Source organism: Podarcis pityusensis (assembly GCF_964106645.2).
Source record: "Podarcis pityusensis genome assembly, chromosome: 13".
NCBI classification, from domain to species: domain Eukaryota; kingdom Metazoa; phylum Chordata; class Lepidosauria; order Squamata; family Lacertidae; genus Podarcis; species Podarcis pityusensis.
Window position 1 is genome coordinate 53,853,761 of NC_138038.1, and position 17,837 is coordinate 53,871,597.

The 17,837-nt window shown below is 53.7% G+C and overlaps 1 protein-coding gene across 3 annotated transcripts in view; it reads right to left on the minus strand.

The window, feature by feature from the left end:
* The window catches only part of LOC308462199 (polyamine-transporting ATPase 13A3-like), a 64,725-nt gene that overhangs the window by 33,079 nt on the left and 13,809 nt on the right, over nucleotides 1–17,837 (minus strand). For all 3 annotated transcript variants that reach the window (XR_013979062.1, XM_080979625.1, XM_080979626.1), the window contains exons 4-16: nucleotides 16,787–16,960; nucleotides 15,309–15,491; nucleotides 15,059–15,210; nucleotides 12,210–12,279; nucleotides 10,887–11,021; nucleotides 9,743–9,815; nucleotides 7,887–8,018; nucleotides 5,453–5,635; nucleotides 5,160–5,317; nucleotides 3,763–3,951; nucleotides 3,587–3,648; nucleotides 1,509–1,659; nucleotides 1,206–1,322 (exon numbers count right to left, since the gene is read on the minus strand). Coding sequence is in view for 2 of the 3 variants with exons in the window: in XM_080979625.1 (XP_080835751.1) it covers nucleotides 1,206–1,322; nucleotides 1,509–1,659; nucleotides 3,587–3,648; nucleotides 3,763–3,951; nucleotides 5,160–5,317; nucleotides 5,453–5,635; nucleotides 7,887–8,018; nucleotides 9,743–9,815; nucleotides 10,887–11,021; nucleotides 12,210–12,279; nucleotides 15,059–15,210; nucleotides 15,309–15,491; nucleotides 16,787–16,960 (1,779 nt within the window). In the remaining variant the exon portion in view is untranslated. The remainder of the gene's footprint in view (nucleotides 1–1,205; nucleotides 1,323–1,508; nucleotides 1,660–3,586; nucleotides 3,649–3,762; nucleotides 3,952–5,159; nucleotides 5,318–5,452; nucleotides 5,636–7,886; nucleotides 8,019–9,742; nucleotides 9,816–10,886; nucleotides 11,022–12,209; nucleotides 12,280–15,058; nucleotides 15,211–15,308; nucleotides 15,492–16,786; nucleotides 16,961–17,837) is intronic.

A 17,837-nucleotide genomic window follows, 5' to 3' on the forward strand; every position in this document is an offset into this window, starting at 1 on the left:
CCGCCCTTAGCCTGGCCTTGGCTGGGGAGGGCGGGGTATAAATAAAAATTATTACTATTTATTATTAAAGCAGTTTACACACAAAAAAAGGATGAAACAAGGATTTAACCCGCACACAACTGTGATCATTCTGTCTTGTTGTTATTAATTATTATTATTTATTAATTTTATTATTTATACCCCACCAGTCTGGCTGGGTTTCTGCAGCCACTCATTTTATGGGTTTCAATTTTTGGTTTTCAACAGCTACTATAGCTGCCTTCTCTGCTTCACAACACGTTATAAAACGTAGTAATAATAAAAACTTCTCCGCCCCAGCCCCCAAGATAAAACATCCGACTGGGCTGACCCAGCCACTCTAGGCGGCTTCCAACAGGTATAAAAACGGAATAAAGCTCATGTCAACTTTTGAAACCTGTGGGCAGGCTTGCCTGAACAAGAATGCTGTCAAGCAGGCACCGAAAAGATGACAGCGAAGACGCCTGCTTGGTGATCAAGGGGCAGGGAGTTCCACAGAGTACCGTATTTTTCACTCTATAGGACCCACTTTTTCCCCTCCAAAAATGAAGGGGAAATGTGTGTGTGTCCTATGGAGCGAATGCAGGCTCCTTGGCTTCAGCAATAGCAACGCGAAGCCTCCAAAGCGCAGAGGGAGCGCTCCCCCCGCGCTCCGGAGGCTTTGTGTTGCTTTCGCTGCAGCCGCCTGAAGCCCCCGGAGCGCAGCAGGAACTCCCGCTGCACTCTGGGGGCTTCAGGCAGCTATCCGCAAGCCTTCGGAGCGCAGCAGGAGTTCCCGCCACACTCTGAAGGCTTGCAGATAGCTGCCTGAAGCCTGGAGAGTGAGAGGGGTCGGTGCACACCGATCCCTCTTGATCTCCAGGCTTTGCTTTGCTGGAGAGGCGCTGCACAGTTTTCCCTCTCTGCGCAGCGCCCCTTCAGCGAAGCGGGAGGAAAAATGGAAGGGGCTCCGTTTCTCCTGCCGCTTCGCTGAAGGGGCACTGCACAGAGAGGGGGAGAATTTTTTCCCCTGTTCTCCCCCTCCTATGGTCCGGTGCGTCCTACAGAGTGATAAATACGGTACATGCTGCTGCACTAAAAGACCCAGTTCTTTCGGACACAGAACGGGTGTTGTGTAGCTCCTGGCACAACGCCAGCTCGTCCAATTGAGGCGGCCGAGTGGGCAAGGGGAGGGCTCCCCTACTCACCTCGTCCTCAGGGGTCCCCTCCGAGGTGGCAGGAGGCGTCTGGTCAGGGGGCCGCACAACCGTGGGCTGGATCTGGTCGTGCAGGGCTGTCTCCTCTTGGGTCGGCTCCTCCAGGACCTGGGAAGAAGAAGGGGGGGCTTCAGGCAGCACCCCAGGCCCCAAGCGGGGGACGCGAGGGTCCCTTCTCTGAGACGAGCTGCCGTGGCCATGAAGGGACTCAGCCACAGCCTCCGGTCTCCAGTGCCGATCAAAACACACACACACAGCCGTGCCCCCGCCATCTCCCCTCCCCAAACGCCTTACCCAGCCGGTGGCCTCAAACATCTTGAGGTCCAGGGGGTCCCCCGAAAGACGTCCCCCGATGGTGGTGAGAGAGTGGCAGGCGGCCATGGTGGCAAGGAAGGGCGAGCCGGACAGGCTGGGTCCCCGGACATCCTGCCCTGCCGGGAGGAAGCTGAGAGGGGAGGAAGACGGGCTGTGAGAATCTCTCTAGGGAGCCAAGCGCTGAGGAGGGCAGAGGAGATTCTCTGGATAAGCGCTCAAAGGCTTGGGCACATGGCCTTCTCTGTGGCAGCCCCCCAAACTGCAGAACTCCCCCCCAAAAGAGGCCCGCCTGGCCCTGCACTGCACAGCTTCCTGAGGACTATTATCACGATTACTTACTTAATTTATATACCACACTTGATCCGGGGATCCTGGGGTGGTTTGCAGCTGAACAGGAGGCAAACCTGAGGTGCACCTCTGTATTTTTCGCTCTATAGGACGCACCTTGTTTTAGAGGGGGAGAACAAGAAAAAAAAAAATCTCCCCCTCTCTGCTCAGCGCCCCTTCAGTGAAGCGGCAGGAGAAACGGAGCCCCTTCCATTTCTCCTCCCGCTTGGCTGAAGGGGCGCTGCACAGCCATCGCTCTCTGCTGAAGTCAGGAGAGCCTTGCTCTCCCGGATTCAGTGAAAGGAACCCCAAGCCTGCGGAGCGCAGAGGGAACTCGGGCTGTGCTCCGAAGGCTTCAGTTGCGCACCGACCCCTCTCTCTCTCCAGGCTTCAGCGAAAGCAACGCAAAGCCTCCAGAGTGCGGAAGGAGCGCTCCCTCTGCGCTTTGGAGGCTTTGCGTTGCTGTCGCTGAAGCCAAGGAGCCTGCATTCGCTCTATAGGATGCACACACATTTCCTCTTAATTTTTGGAGGGGAAAAAGTGTGTCCTAGAGAGCGAAAAATACGGTAGGTGCCAGGCAAAAGCAAACCCTCTTCTCCCAGGCCTTTGGCTAACTAAACAATCTACGGCCTAACAAACCAGAGAGATCGTTGTTTTTGTCTGTTACTACATTACGCAGTTTGTGTTTTTATATTGATCCTCGGACGAAGGGCGGTATGGAAATTAAATAAATAATAATAATTTTGTATGATTGCAAGTTGTCTTAAGATTGTTTTTAATGCTGCGTTTTGATGTTGCAACCCGCCCTGGGACCTTAGGGCAGGGGTCAGCAAACTTTTTCAGCAGGGGGCCGGTCCACTGTCCCTCAGACAGCCAGAGAGCCAGTGTGGCGTAGTGGTTAAGAGCGGTAGTCTTGTAATCTGGTGAACCATGTTCGCTTCCCCGCTCCTCCACATGCAGCTGCTGGGTAACCTTGGGCCAGTCACACTTCTCTGAAGTCTCTCAGCCCCACTCACCTCACAGTTTGTTTGTTGTGGGGGAGGAAGGGAAAGGAGAATGTTAGCCGCTTTGAGACTCCTTCGGGTAGTGATAAAGCGGGATATCAAATCCAAACTCCTCTTCTTCTTCTTCAGACCTTGTGGGGGGGCTGGGCTATATTTTGAAGGGGGATTTTGAACGGATTCCTATGGCCCACAAATAACCCAGAGATGCATTTTAAATAAAAGCACACATTCTACTCATGTAAAAACATGCTGATTCCCAGACCGTCAGCGGGCCGGATTAAGAAGGCGATTGAGCCAGATCCAGCCCCCGGGCCTTAGGTTGCCTACCAATGCCCTAAATCCGGCCCAATCGCCTTCTCAATCCGGCCTCCCCATGATCTGGGAATCAGCGTGTTTTTACATGAGTTGAATGTGTGCTTTTATTTAAAATGCATCTCTGGGTTATTTGTGGGCCATAGGAATTTGTTCATTTCCCCCCCCCCCAAAAAAAATATAGACTGGCCCCCCACAAGGTCTGAGGGACAGTGGACCGGCCCCCTGCTGAAAAAGTTTGCTGACCCCTGCCTTAGGGTAATGAATGAATGTGTAAATAAAACAATGATGAAATGAGAGGCATTACACGGCCGGACCTTCAAGTGGGACCTGAGGGCAAGAGATTCACAAGCATCGCTGCCTCTGACCGTGCAGGCAGAGCCCAGCTGAAGGCGCTTCTTCCTGCTCACTCACCAACCATCTTGGGCTTGCACGAAACCCCAGAAGTCGAGCCCGTCCTCGGTCAAGGTTCCCGTCTGCAAGAGACGAAGCAGCAGCTGCCGTGAACGCTCCCGGGATGAGGCCGGAAGAGGAGAGGATCTCCCCCCCTCTCTCCCTCCCTCCGAGGATTGGGGGTCGAGGTCTGGTACCTTGTCAAAGCACATCAGGTTGAGTTGCCCGCAGATGTTGATGCGCTGGGGGCTGATGGAGAAGATGCGCTGCCCCCGGAGGCGCTGCTGTGCGTACACCAGGCCGGCCGTCATGGCCGCCGGCAACGCGGGGGGCACCGTGATGGTCAAGATGTCCAGGGACTTGAGGATGATGCGACCGACCAGCTCCTGGTCAGGAGGGAGAAAGAGAGGGATGGGTTTGCTTAGCCTGGAGGGACAAAGGTCAGGTTCTCCACTTAGGCAGGGAAAACCGGATGCACAAATACAGGGTGGGGGACACCTCGCTTACTAGCAGTTTTGGGGGGCAGGCAGGTACGGGGGACTCCCTGGTCCTGAATGGGGCAACTGTGCCCCTGAAGGACCAGGTGCGCAGCCTGGGAGTCATTTTGGACTCACCGCTGTCCACGGAGGCGCAGGTCAGTTCCGGGTCCAGGGCAGTGGACTACCAGCTCCATCTGGGATGCAGGATGAGACCCTTCCTGCCCGCAGACTGTCTGGCCAGAGTGGTGCATGCTCTAGTAATCTCCCGCTTGGACTACCGCCATGCGCCCAGATGGGGCTACCTTTGAAGGCGACCCGGAAACTACAACTAATCCAGAATGCGGCAGCTGGACTGGTGACTGGGAGCGGCCACCAAGAACATATAACACCGGTCCTGAAAGACCTACATTGGCTCCCAGTACGTTTCCAAGCACAATTCAAAGGGTTGGTGCTGACCTTGAAAGCCCTAAACGGCCTCAAAGGCCCAGTAGACCTGAAGGAGCATCTCCACCCCCATCATTCAGCCCGGCGGTTCCCTCCATGCGAGACGTGAGGTTATAAGGAACCAGGCAGAGGGCCTTCTCGGTGGTGGCGCCCTCCCTGTGGAACGCCCTCCCACCAGATGTCGAGGAAATAGACAACTATCTTACTTTTAGAAGACACCTGAAGGCAGCCCTGTTTAGGGAAGTTTTGAATGTTTGATGTTTTATCGTGTTTTTAATATTCAGTTGGGAGCTGCCCAGAGTGGCTGGGGAAACGTAGGCAGATGGGTGTGGGTATAAATAATAAATTATTATTCCTATAGTACATGTGAAAAGGATCTAGAGCAGCCTTTGGATCCCCAGATGTTGTTGGACTACAACTCCCATCACCCCCAGCTAGCAAGGCCAGAGCTCAGAGATGATGGGAGTTGTAGTCCAACAACATCTGGGGACCCACAGGTTGAGAACCGCTGATCTAGAGGTTTTAGTGGACCGCAAGCTGAACTTGAGCCCACAGTGTGATGCAGCAGCAAAAAAAGCGAATGCTATTCTAGGCTGCATCAACAGAAGTCCAGTGTCCCGATCAAGGGAAGGAATAGTACCGCACCCCAGCCTCCTCTGGAGGAGACCTACCTCCTGCTGCACGCTGTGGATCACCGAGTACAGCATCCCGATCCCGGCGACGCCGACCAGGCAGAGGAGGAACCGGTAGGCATCTCGGTAGAGGCGGAAATCTGCCGGTTTTGGGAATAGGATGGAGCAGACCAGCTGCCCTTTGGAGGTGGAGAAACCTGGCGGAGAGACGCGAGTGAGGGCTCCGAAAAAGCGGGAGAAACCCACAGACACACAAACACACCCTCCTTCCTTTCGACGTCCTGAGTCAGGAACAGGAGCCCACCGCCACCGCCGCCCCAAGGTGCGCTTACCTGTCCGGATGACCAGCGCCCGAACAGCCTCCCCAGAGTAGTACCGCGTTTGGATGACGGAGGTGCCGCAGAAAAGGGTGTGCCGTTTGTGCTCCTCGGGGTCGTAGGCGAGGTCCTGCAGCGGCCCGCTGGCCCCTCGGGAAGGGTCTGGCAGGGCTGTCTTGGTCACAGGGACACTCTCGCCTGGGGGCAGGAGAAATTGAAATAAATTGAAACTGAAATACTTTATTGTCACTTGTATACAGCTCTCTTAGTCTCTCTTCGTCAGCTCTCTTAGTCTTAATTCCCCTCATTTGACGCACAGAGACATCACCTTGCCAACAAAGGTCCGTATAGTTAAAGCTCTGGTTTTCCCAGGAGTGATGTATGGAAGTGAGAGCTGGACCATAAAAAAGGATGATCGCCGAAGAATGGATGCTTTTGAATTCTGGTGCTGGAGGAGACTCTGGAGAGTCCCACGGACTGCAAGAAGATCAAACCTCTCCATTCTGAAGGAAATCAGCCCTGAGTGCTCACTGGAAGGACAGATCCTGAAGCTGAGGCTCCAAGACTTTGGCCACCTCATGAGAAGAGAGGACTCCCTGGACAAGACCCTGATGTTGGGAAAGATGGAGGGCGCAAGGAGAAGGGGACGACGGAGGACGAGATGGTGGGACAGTGTTCTCGAAGCTACAAACATGAGTCTGACCAAACTGCGGGAGGCAGTGGAAGACAGGAGTGCCTGGCGTGCTCTGGTCCAGGGGGTCACAAAGAGGCGGACACCACTAAATGACTAAACAACAACAACATATGCATGCTTAAGTAGGAAACAGTTTCTTTGTATTTAAAAGAATTTCTTCTGATCTGACTTTGTCCCACGTGGGGTTTTTTGAAATGCTCAGAGGAAATCTGATTGGTTCTTACGAACACTGTTTAAAAGTTCTTTTGTGAATAAAACGACCTGGGCCAAGGGGTGGAGAGGAATTATTATTATATGCACCCCTCCCAGAGTCTTGCTGGTCAAGCCTCTGTGTGTCTTCTATTAATCAGAGTCTAATCCTAACAAATCCTTCCTTTGCTTTGGGAATGCCACATCCTGAACCTAGGATTCAGGAACATTTGGTGGTTCGGGCTGTGGATGACAGAGCCAGTGTTTTCACCTGCTGCTGTTGGTTGTTCTCCTATTTGAAAACAGCTTGGGGACCTCTTTGTTCAAGCTGGTGGTTCTCAATGGGGGGGGGTGTTGCGCCCCCCCCTGGTGTGGCAGGAAAGGACGGCAAGGGTGGCAGGGAGACTCAAGGACCACCACGGAAACATTTAAACATTTCAGTGTCGTATCGCATCAAAATATTATTATTATTATTAATTAACTTTGTACATAGCCCTATACTCGTAGATCTCAGGGCAGTTCAGAACATAAAACTACAATATAAAAAACACAAAGTACGGAATAAAAATTAAAATCCCCAATCAATCCAATAGTTTTTCTAAATTATTTGGAGAACATGAAGAGTCTTGCTGGTCAAGCCTCGTGGGTATTTTATTAATCAGAGTCCAATCCTTCCTTGCTTTGGGAACGCTACAGCGAGAGGTTGGATGGCTTCAGCTGAGATTCCTGCATTGCAGGGGGTTGGACTAGATGACCCCTGGGGTCCCCTCCAACTCTACAGTTCTGGGATTCTATAAAACCACCCAGCTTGGCGGCCTCCTGGGGCAGGGAGTCTGGTTTAACTCTCTGTGCTGGGTGAAGGACTCCCTTCTATCCCTCCAGAATGAGAGGGTGGCAGATCAGCTCCTAAGGAGACGCAGTTCCCCCTCCGCCCATACCAGAGGCAGTGTGGTGGCCTGGGAATCCGATTCTGAGGCTGAACCGGAGGAATCCCAGCCTGCACAGGAGTCCCCGCCTCCAGGGCCGGCTGAGCCGGGGCAGAGGCTTGAATCTGAAGGGCCCTCACCTGTGCCGGATCCTCAGGAGCAGACACCAGCTGAATCCGCTCTGGCTCCGGAGGTGATGGAGGACCCATTGCCTGCAGGTGCGCCTCTCCCAGCCCTGTCAGGGGAAGGTGAGGCTGCCTCTGGGTCCAGTAACCCTCCAGCCTCTCCGGAGCTGCAGAGGCTCAGGGCAGAGAGGCGGAGGGAACTAAGTTCTCTCAGGAGGAGCGCTCGCCTTAAGGCCAGGAGAGGCGAGTCACCTGTGGGCCGGAACCGCCCTATGCCTCGGGGCAGATAAAGGCCAGTCAGCCCGGTCCCAGGTTGCGGGAGCAACATCGTTGGTAACCTGTTCCTGCCAGCATCCTGTCCTGCTCTTCCAGAGTTCCTGACCACGCCTGGCTCCCTGCCTTGGACCCTGCTTCGCCCTTGACGGACAGCCTCCAGACCCTTGACCTAGGATCGGACTCAGACCACGCCGCGTGGTAACCCCCCCCCCCGGACCAGCACAGGCAGCCTTGCCTACCTGTGAGCATGCTCTCGTTGGCGATAGCAGTGCCGCTCATCAGCACCGCATCACACGGGACGGTCAGGCCTTCGGGAGGCACCAGCAGGACGTCCCCCGGAACCAGCTGCGTGGAAAAGATCTCCTCTGTCTCTGCGGAGAGGAAGGAGAGCCATCGCTGCAGAAGACCGTAAGAAGGGCCTGGTGCGTCAGGCCAAAGGGGGCCCCTCTAGCCATCCTGTTCTCACAGGGGCCAACCAGGCGCCTCTTTGGGAAACCCCACAATAATAAATAATAATAATAAAATTTTATTTATATCTCGCCCTCCCCAGCCGAAGCCGAGCTCAGAGCGGCTAACAGTAAAAGTAACACAGTTTACATAAAATCACAATCAATTAATTGAAATACATTCTAAAATCAGTTCATTCTAAAATCAATTCAGAATCAAATTGATGGCAACCATTGGGCTAGAGTTCTGTGAGGATTGCCAAAGGAAGGGGTCGTGCCCTGGCCAAAGGCCTGGTGGAACAGCTCTCTCTTGCAGCCCCTGCGGAAAGATGTTACCGTATTCTTCGCCCTATAGGACGCACTTTTCCCCCTCCAAAAATGAAGGGGCGAATGCAGGCTTTCGCTGAAGCCTGGAGAGCGAGAGGGGTCGGTGTGCACCGACCCCTCTCGCTCTCCAGGCTTCAGGAAGCTATCCGCTAGCCGTGGGAGACCCAGCTCTCCCACGGCTAGCGGAGACCTTGCCGGCACTCAGAAGCATGGGGCGCGCTGAGCTCCGCACGCCCCAAGCTTCGGGATTAGCGCAGCGCTCCGCTAGCCGTGGAAGAGCCGTGCGAAGTCGCGTGGCTCTCCCACGGCTAGCGGAGACCTTGCCGGCACCCAGAAGCTTGGGGCGCGCTGAGCTCCGTACGCCCCAAGCTTCGGGATTAGCGCAGCGCTCCGCTAGCCGTGGAAGAGCCGTGCGAAGTCGCGTGGCTCTCCCACGGCTAGCGGAGACCTTGCCGGCACCCAGAAGCTTGGGGCGCGCTGAGCTCCGCATGCCCCAAGCTTCGGGATTAGCGCAGCGCACCTGGGGGGGGGGGGAAATAAAATTTTTTTCCTTTATTTCCCCCCCAAAAAACTAGGTGCGTCCTATGGGCCGGTGCGTCCTATGGGGCGAAAAATACGTTAAGTCCCGCAGGGCCCTAGTCTCTTGTGACAGAGTGTTCCACCAGATCGGGGCCACAGACAAAAAAGCCCTGGCTTTGGCTGAGGCCAGCCTAACCTCCCTGTGGCCCGGGACCTCCAAGATGTTTTTGTTTGAAGACCGTAAGGTCCTCCGTGGGACGTACCAGGAGAGGCAGTCCTGTAGGTTTGAGGGTCCTAAGCCGCATAGGGCTTTTTAGGAAACTTTATTCAAAATAACCGGAGTAGAGGAAAAGCAGAACAAAACATACCAGATTATTATTATTCCTAATTAAATTTGTGTACCACCCTTCAACCCCAGATCTCGGAGCGCTTCGTGCAGGTCTCCCCTTCTTTAATGTATTTTTAATCTTTGTTGGAAGCCGCCCAGAGTGTCTGGGGCAACCCAGCCTGATGGGCAGGGTACAAACAATAAATTTTATTATTATTATTATTATTATTATTATTATTATTATTATTACTCCACACACTGCCCACACGGCCCCAAGCGATGCTGGAAGTGGAGAGAATCAACTATGGCCGGGTGTATATGATCCACGTGTGATTCAGCCACGCTGGGTTCCCCAAACTTTCTGGCTCTGAACCATTTTTCTCGTAGCTGCGAGGGCGTCCCGAAGCCCCTCCACACCTGCCAAGGGAACTTGAGCCCCAGGACCTCCCTCCCTCCTTCCACGACGCTCACTCACCATACAGCCCCCGAAACACCGTCACACGGATGATGTTGTGTGCAGCAACCATGTCATGCAGCAGGACGTATTGCTGAAGGGGAGAAGGAGAGAGAGGGGGTGAGCACCAGGTAGGTCCAGCCCAGCATCTTGTCCTCCTCACAGGTGCCCAAAGGGAAGCCCGCAAGCAGGATTCGAATGCAGGAGCAGCACCCCTGCAGATTCCAGCAACTGGGGGGGACAAGATGTGAGTTTTATGGCAATTACAGCCATTATTTCTAAATGTGCAGCTCACACCTGCAAAACAGCACCTTTCCACACAAATCTGTGCCCTCTTTTGGGGGGTGTAGGGTGTGTTGGGATGTGTGCCTGCCCTACGCCTGTCTCAGAAGAACCCTAAAAGATAAAGGGACCCCTGACCATTAGGTCCAGTTGTGTCCGACTCTGGGGTTGCTGCGCTCATCTCGCTTTATTGGCCGAGGGAGCCGGCGTACAGTTTCCGGGTCATGTGGCTAAGCATGACTAAGCCGCTTCTGGCGAACCAGAGCAGCGCACGGAAACGCCGTTTACCTTCCCGCCGGAGCGGTACCTATTGATCTACTTGCACTTTGACATGCTTTCAAACTGCTAGGGTGGCAGGAGAAGGACCGAGCAACGGGAGCTCACCCCGTCGCAGGGATTCGAACCACCGACCTTCTGATTGGCAAGCTCTAGGCTCAGTGGTTTAACCCACAGCGCCACCCGTGCAGAAGGAGCCCTGTGGGACTCAAAAGCTTGCTTACGACCTCGTGACAATTTCGTTCTCCTCTCGTAAGAAGGTCCTGCAGGGCCAAGGGCTCACCTGGTCCACCTGGAAGCTGCCTGCGGGGAACCGGCAAGCAGGATCCGGGGACCAGAGCGACACTGTCCTCTCCAGTGGCTTCCAGAAACGGAGACCCAGAAGCATTGCTTCAGAGCATAGCCACTGCGGCTAGCAGCCATCAATGGCCCTCTCCTCCTCTGTGAATTTGTCCCGCCCTCTTTTCAAAGACACCTGGGCTGGCGGCCATCGTGGCCTCTAATCCTCTTTCAAAGCCACCACCCGCCATCGCGTCCTCTCCCCTTTTGCCCCCCCTCCCAGCCACACCCCCAACCCTCCGCCAACCGTGACCCTGGCGGGCGGTACCTTCCGGATGGTGTAGAGGGAGGAGCAGATGGAGACCAGCGACATGAAGAGGATGGCAGAGGCGTACAGGTAGTAGTTATCCAGGGACCACAGCACCATGCTGAAGGCTTGGAAAATGTAGAAAGGGTTCAACACCTGCGGAGGGGAGGAAGAGGAGAAGCCCCCGGCAAGGTCAGGACTTTGTGGTGGATAGAGCCATCGGACAGACCCCCTCGGAAGGTGGCGCGTTCTCCTTCGTTGGAGGTCTTTAAGCAGAGGCTGGACGGCCTGCCTGCCAGGGACTCCTGCATTTTGGCGGGTTGGTCTAAATGACCTTTGGGGGGCTTTAGATACCTATTAGTTCCACAAATTACCATATAGCATATATTCAACACAAAAAGCAGCGACAATTTGTTGTTGACAAAGGACAGCTGGACATATAAAGGGCCCCATTACCTTCAGTAGCTTAGGGCCTCATCAAACCTAAATCTGGCCAACCAGGTGCCCATTATGGGATGCCCACAAAGCAGGATTCGAACACAAGAGCGGCGCTCTCCCCTCCTGTGGTTTCCAGCGACTGGCATTTGAAAACACACCACAGCCTCTGACAGGGGTGACCGATTCTTTGGCGATCCCTCGTAGCCGAGTAAGATGGTCTTCCATAAACAAGGTTTTAACAGTGAGTCCGTAAGTGACTGTGGAGGCCAATTCTGGATCCACACGTCCTTCCACAGTGGGGACATAGGTTTCCAGGCGGGAGTCGATCCCGGTGTGGATTTGCCAAGCGTGCCTTCCTCTTAGCACGTTTCTCCCTTGCGTCCTGAGTTCGAGTGTCTTCAAACCCCGTGACACCTTTGGGAAAGGCTGTTCTCCAACTGGAGCACTCGCAGGCCAGTGTTTCCCAATTGTTGGTGTTTATACTACATTTTTTTAGATTTGCCTTGAGAGAGGCTTTAAACCTCTTTTGTTGACCACCAGCATTACGCTTTCCATTTTTAAGTTCAGAATAGAGTAGTTGCTTTGGAAGACGATCATCCGGCATCCGCACATGACCAGTCCAACGAAGTGGATGTTGAAGAATCATTGCTTTGACACTGGTGATCTTTGCTTCTTCCAGTCCCCTGGCATTAGTTTGCCTGTCTTCCCAAGTGATGTGTAAACATTTTCGGAGACACCGTTGATGGAATCTTTCGAGGAGTTGGAGATGGCGTTTATAAGTGGTCCATGTTTCACAAGCATACAGTAAGGTTGGTGGTACAATAGCTTTGTAAACAAGCATTTTGGTTTCCCTGCAAATGTACGCACACAACACACATACAAAGACTGCAAAGGCTGCAAACTTACCTCCTTGATGAGGAGTTTGGGGAGGGAAGGCACTTGAACGTCAATTTGGTTGGCTCCGTAGAAAAGCCTCCTAAAGACAGAAGTTGGATTGGGGGGAGAATGCATGTGTTCAGAATCAGGGGGGCAGCAGAGGGGGTGAATTATCTTTCCCCCATTGCCCCTCTGTCCCAGCTAATATCTCAGAAGCAATGCAGAAAGAGGACACCCTGATCTCCACACACCTCCACCATGCCTCTCGGCCCGCCGGTCGCTTACCTTCCTTCCCAACCTCTTCAAATGCAATACAAAAAATAAAGGGGGGTCCTTGAGCTGCCTACATGTGATGGCCTGGGATTCGGACTCAGATGCTGAACCTGAGGAATCCCAGCCTGCACAGGATTCCCCGCCTCCAGAACCAGCTGAGCCGGGGCTGGGGCATGAGCCTGAAGGGTCCTCACCTGTGCTGGGTCCTCAGGTGCAGGCACCAGCTGAGTCTGCTCTGGCTCCTGAGGTGATGGAGGACCCATTGCCTGCAGGTGCTCCACTCTCAGCCTCGGCAGAAGCAGCGGAGGTGGCCTCTGGGTCCGGTAACCCTCCAGCCTCTCCTGAGCTGCAGAGGCTCAGGGCAGAGAGGCGGAGGGAACTAAGTTCCCGCAGGAGGAGTGCTCGCCTCCAGGCCAGGAGAGGCAAGTCACCAGAGGATTGGGGCCACCCGATGCCTCGGGGCAGATAAAAGCCGGCCAGCCCCAGTCTCAAGATGCGGGAGCAACATTGTTGGTTGCTAGCTCCTGCCCCATCCTGGCTCCCTGCTTGCATGCCTGTTCCTGACTTCACCCGGCTCCCTGCCCTGCACCCAGCTTCAGCTACTACAGGCTGCTGCCTCGTTGCACCTTTGACCACGGACCGGACTTGGACCTTGCCTCTTGGGTAACCCATGGGACCAGCACACTACACCTGATGTTCTGGACCTGAGCAACTGGACTCCAAATCTCACTGGTCAGAAAGAGCCGGAGGTCACTCCTTCCAGGAGAAGGGAGAGAGGCTTCTAAAAAATCTGAGTTCTCCTTGAACGGTTGTCCCACCACCAGGGACCTAGACCGGACCTTCTATGGAGCTGACCAGCCTCACTGCTTCCTTGTGAGTAAACCACAACTCTGGTGTTGTGTATAGGCAAGGATTGGTCCAGTTTTGGAACCACAGAGCTCTGGTATGTTTTGTGTTCTGATCTGACCTGCCTGCTTTTCCTCTACTCCAGTTATTTTGAAGAAAGTTTCCTAAAAAAGCCCTATGCGGCCTAGGACCCTCGTACCTACGGGACCGCCTCTCCTGGTAGGCCCCACGGGGGAATTTAAGGTCCACAAATGACAACATTTTGGAGGTCCCAGGTCGCAAGGTGGTTAGATTGGTCTCAATTGGGCCAGGGCCTTTTCAGTACTGGCCCCAACTTGTTGGAACGCTCTGTCACAAGAGACTAGGGCCCTGCGGGACTTGACATCTTTCCGCAGGGCCTGCAAGACAGAGCTGTTCCACCTGGCCTTTGGTTTGGACTCAGTCTGACCCTTATGCTTCCTTCCCCTTATGGTTTTGATCTACGGGCTACTTTTAAAATGAGGCTGCATTTTAATCTGTATTTTAAATTGGTTTTTTTCCTATCATGTTTTTACTGTAATTTTACTGGTCTTAGTTGTCCTGAGCCCGGCTCTGGCCGGGGAGAAGAAGAAGAAGAGTTTGGATTTGATATCCCACCTTTCACTCCCTTTAAGGAGTCTCAAAGCGGCTCACATTCTCCTTTCCCTTCCTCCCCCACAGCAAACACTCTGTGAGTTGAGTGGGGCTGAGAGACTTCAGAGAAGTGTGACTGGCCCAAGGTCACCCAGCAGCTGCATGTGGAGGAGCAGGGACGCGAACCCGGTTCCCCAGATTACGAGTCCACCGCTCTTAACCACTACACCACACTGGAGGGCGGGGTATAAATAAAATTTATCATCATCATCATCATTATTTTTATTACTAATTTGACCACCGGAGTGTGTGTGTGCAACTGCCAACCTTGGGTTTTTTAGGATCCACCATATGCCCAGACGGTTGGAGTTCCTGCTACTGGGAGTTTCGGATCAGAGCTAAGAGGCCAGGACACTCTTCTGAGATCTGGGAGAGACGTGGGGAGCACGGGCTGCCCTTACTCTCCGAGTAACTTACAGTGGTACCTTGGTTCTCAGACGCCTTGGTACTCAAACAACTTGAGACCCAAACACCGCAAACCTGGAAGTGTTCCGGTTTGCGAACTATTTTCGGAACCCGAATGTGCTCAGTTTTGAGTGTTACGTTTCTGTGTTGATTGCTGAGGTCTGCCTGTTTTTGCTATTTATTTTGCGTTTTTGTGGCTTTTTTTGTTTTTGTGATTGTGTGGAACCCAGTTCAGCTACTGATTGATTGTGTGACTGCAGTACGTTGTTTGTTGCTTTCATTTTATGGATCAATGGTCTCCTTAGATAGTGAAATTCATGTTAAATGGCTGTCTTAGGGGTTGTTTTTAAAAGTCTGGAACGGATTAATCCGTTTTGCATTACCTTCTATGGGAAAGCATGCCTTGGTTTTGGAACGCTTTGGTTTTGGAACGGATTAAGTTTGAGAACCAAGGTGCCACTGTACAAGGGAACTGCCTGGGAAATGCAGGGGGCGATAGTCTCAGGGGTTCCTGGGTCTTCGTGAGTGTAGTGAGGTCTGCCAGGGAAATGAGCGAGCGGTTTTCACTTTGGGCAAGGAAGGGGGCAGGAGATGGTTCCTCCCTCCGTCAAAACCGTCTCACCCACTGCCCAGAGATGTTCAGCATGGGCGCAGCCCGCCCTCGCACCTCTCCCCTTACTCACCGGTAGTCCTGGGTGCTGCGAGGGAGGCCAGCCCCGTGGAGGGTGTGCAGGGAGGAGCACGACAGCCCAACATCAAGGGCCCTGAGCCGCTGGAAGGACTGGGACTCGGGGCTCCAGAGGTAGCGTGAATTCTGGTGGACGAAGAAGCGGATCTGCGGGGGGGGGGGAGAGAAAGGTGTCCGTGAGGGTGGGGGAAGAGAGGAAGGCTGCAGCAGAGACCCCCACCCCCTCCCAAAGGCCCCCAGCTCACCTCTGCCTGCTCCCCGCAGGCGGGTTGGGACAGAAGATTGCCCTCTTCGCAATCCCAGTCCTCCAAGGGGCCGGCCTGGCAGAGAGGCCTCTTGCTCTCTGGCACCTGCGGGAAGCCCAGCGGGCTCGATCCGGGAGCGAAGAAGGAGCGCACCCGGACCCGGGACCAAGTCCGGAACTCGTCCTGCGGGAGATAAGCAGCGGGGAGGGTGAGCGGTCGCCCACGTTTCCTACAAACTCAGATTTTTCGGTGCTGCAGTGAAACCTGTCCTCTGGAACTCCCTGCCTATTGATGCCTTCAGCTGCACTCGTTTCAGCCCCTACTGAAAACATTGTTTGCTGGGGTTCAACAAGAACTTATGATTTTCTTTACAGAGCGCTTGAAAGAATCGACTATGTGAAATACTGTGATGGTTTTGCAACACTGCCAACCGAAGAGAGCTCTAGTTCTGATTTATTATGGTTTTGGTGGGACGCCAGCTCGTTAGAAGAAGCAAGGAGATAAAACCCTGGAAGCTTTGGGTATAGATCTTTACATTAGTATAACTTTTAAAAGCCACTTGTAATAAGACGAAGGAGGTTTTAAAATTGGATTGTTAAGTATGTAAGATTTTATGGACGTGCAGGAACAAGTACCGTATTTTTCGCTACATAAGACACACTTTTTCCCTACTAAAAAGTAAGGGGAAATGTGTGTGCGTATTATGGAGCGAATGCAGGGGGGAGGCAGGCAGGCAAAGCCCCCAAAAGCCGCACACAAGCTCCGCGCGGCTCTTGCGGGCTTTTCCCCAGGAGGGAGAAGGGACTGACGCGGCCAGTCAGTCCCTTCTCCCTCCTCGTAGAAAAGCCCGCAGGAGCCGCGCGCTCCTTAAAGGGCGCGTGGCTCCTGTGGGCTTTTGCGGGAGCTGGGGGCATTGCCATAGCCGTGCGCAGCCCCTCTGGCTGGGAGAGGCTGCACACGGCTATGGCAGAAGCCAAGACAGCGAGTAGGATGGATCCCGCTCGCTGTCTTGGCTTCTTTGCTCTTTGGGGATGGGGGGTGAACCCGGGCTTCCCCGGGCGGCCCCAGAAGCTCTGGGAGAAGCGGAAAGCCTGTGCGCAGCCTGTCCGCTGCTCTTTGGGGATGGGGGGGGAAATAAGATTTCCCCCCCTTGATTTCCCCCTCTAAAAACTAGGTGCGCCTTATGGTCCGGTGAGTCTTATGGAGTGAAAAATATGGTATATTATAATGGAACCAAGATGGGGGAGTGAAGTTGATTGAAAATGATGATTTAATTTGGCTATGATTTCCTTTCCTCTGTTTTCCCCCCGTTTTGTTATTTTTGGAAAATCAATAAAATGTTATCCAAAACAAAAAAATCCCTAGGCGACCCTCTGCACGCTTGGCAACCCCACACCACCGGGCGAAACAGCAAGACAGGGTGATGGGGGTCAGGGGTGGGAGGCGAGGGGCCCTTCCCAGAGCCCGAGGCCGCCTACCGTGGTCCTCAGCAGCACGACCCAGGCGTCCCTCAGCGGCACGGCGCGGCAGGTCCACTTGACGCTCAGTTCCGGCAGCCAGTAGAGGAAGAGGAGGAGGAAACCTCCGCTGCAAAGGGTGCCCAGCGAGACCAGCGCCAGCTTCCAGCAGCAGGGGCTGTAGCCGGAGATTTCCTGCGCAGAAGGGAGGAAAGGAGGGAGGAAAAGCGAAGGTTTTCTCGCGGAGAAACGGGAGACCCTGGGCAACCAGGGAGCAAATGCGGCCCCCAGCACCCCTCTGCATGGCCCTCAGGACACTTTCCAGGCCATGCCCCCAACTGGCTCTGCTCCGTCACCCTGCTCTGGGCATTTTTGCAATTGGTTAAAATCATTAGAAGGACTGGAATAGCACTTGTAGTTTAATGGTGAATTTTGGAAACAATAGAGAGGTAAAAGATTTGGAATATTCTAGAAGATGCAGGAGGAAATGATTGACAATAGGACTCCCATGAAAGCGAGGAGGGAAGTTTCCCTGGAATCTTGTTTTTAGGTTGTACGTTGGATACGTGACTATAAAATTTTAATCTGAAAAAAAACAAAAAACAAATATATATATATATAAAAGACATTCAATGCCTTTTAAAAATGTGTTTGGGGGGCAGGGCTATTGGGTTGCACCTGTTCATATTTTGATTATGTATGTTGTGCTTTTGTATCATGATTTCATCCTGTGAACTACGACCTGCGGGTATTAGGGTATAATAAAAGGGACGCGGGTGGCGCTGTGGGTTAAACCACAGTGCCTCGGGCTTGACGATCAGAAGGTCGGCGGTTCGAATCCCCGCGACGGGGTGAGCTCCCATTGCTCGGTCCCTGCTCCTCCCAACCTAGCAGTTCGGAAGCACGCCAGTGCAAGTAGATAAATAGGTACCGCTCTGGCGGGAAGGTAAACGGCGTTTCCGTGCGCTGCTCTGGTTCGCCAGAAGCGGCTTAGTCCTGCTGGCCACATGACCCGGAAGATGTACGCTGGCTCCCTAGGCCAGTAAAGTGAGATGAGCGCCGCAACCCCAGA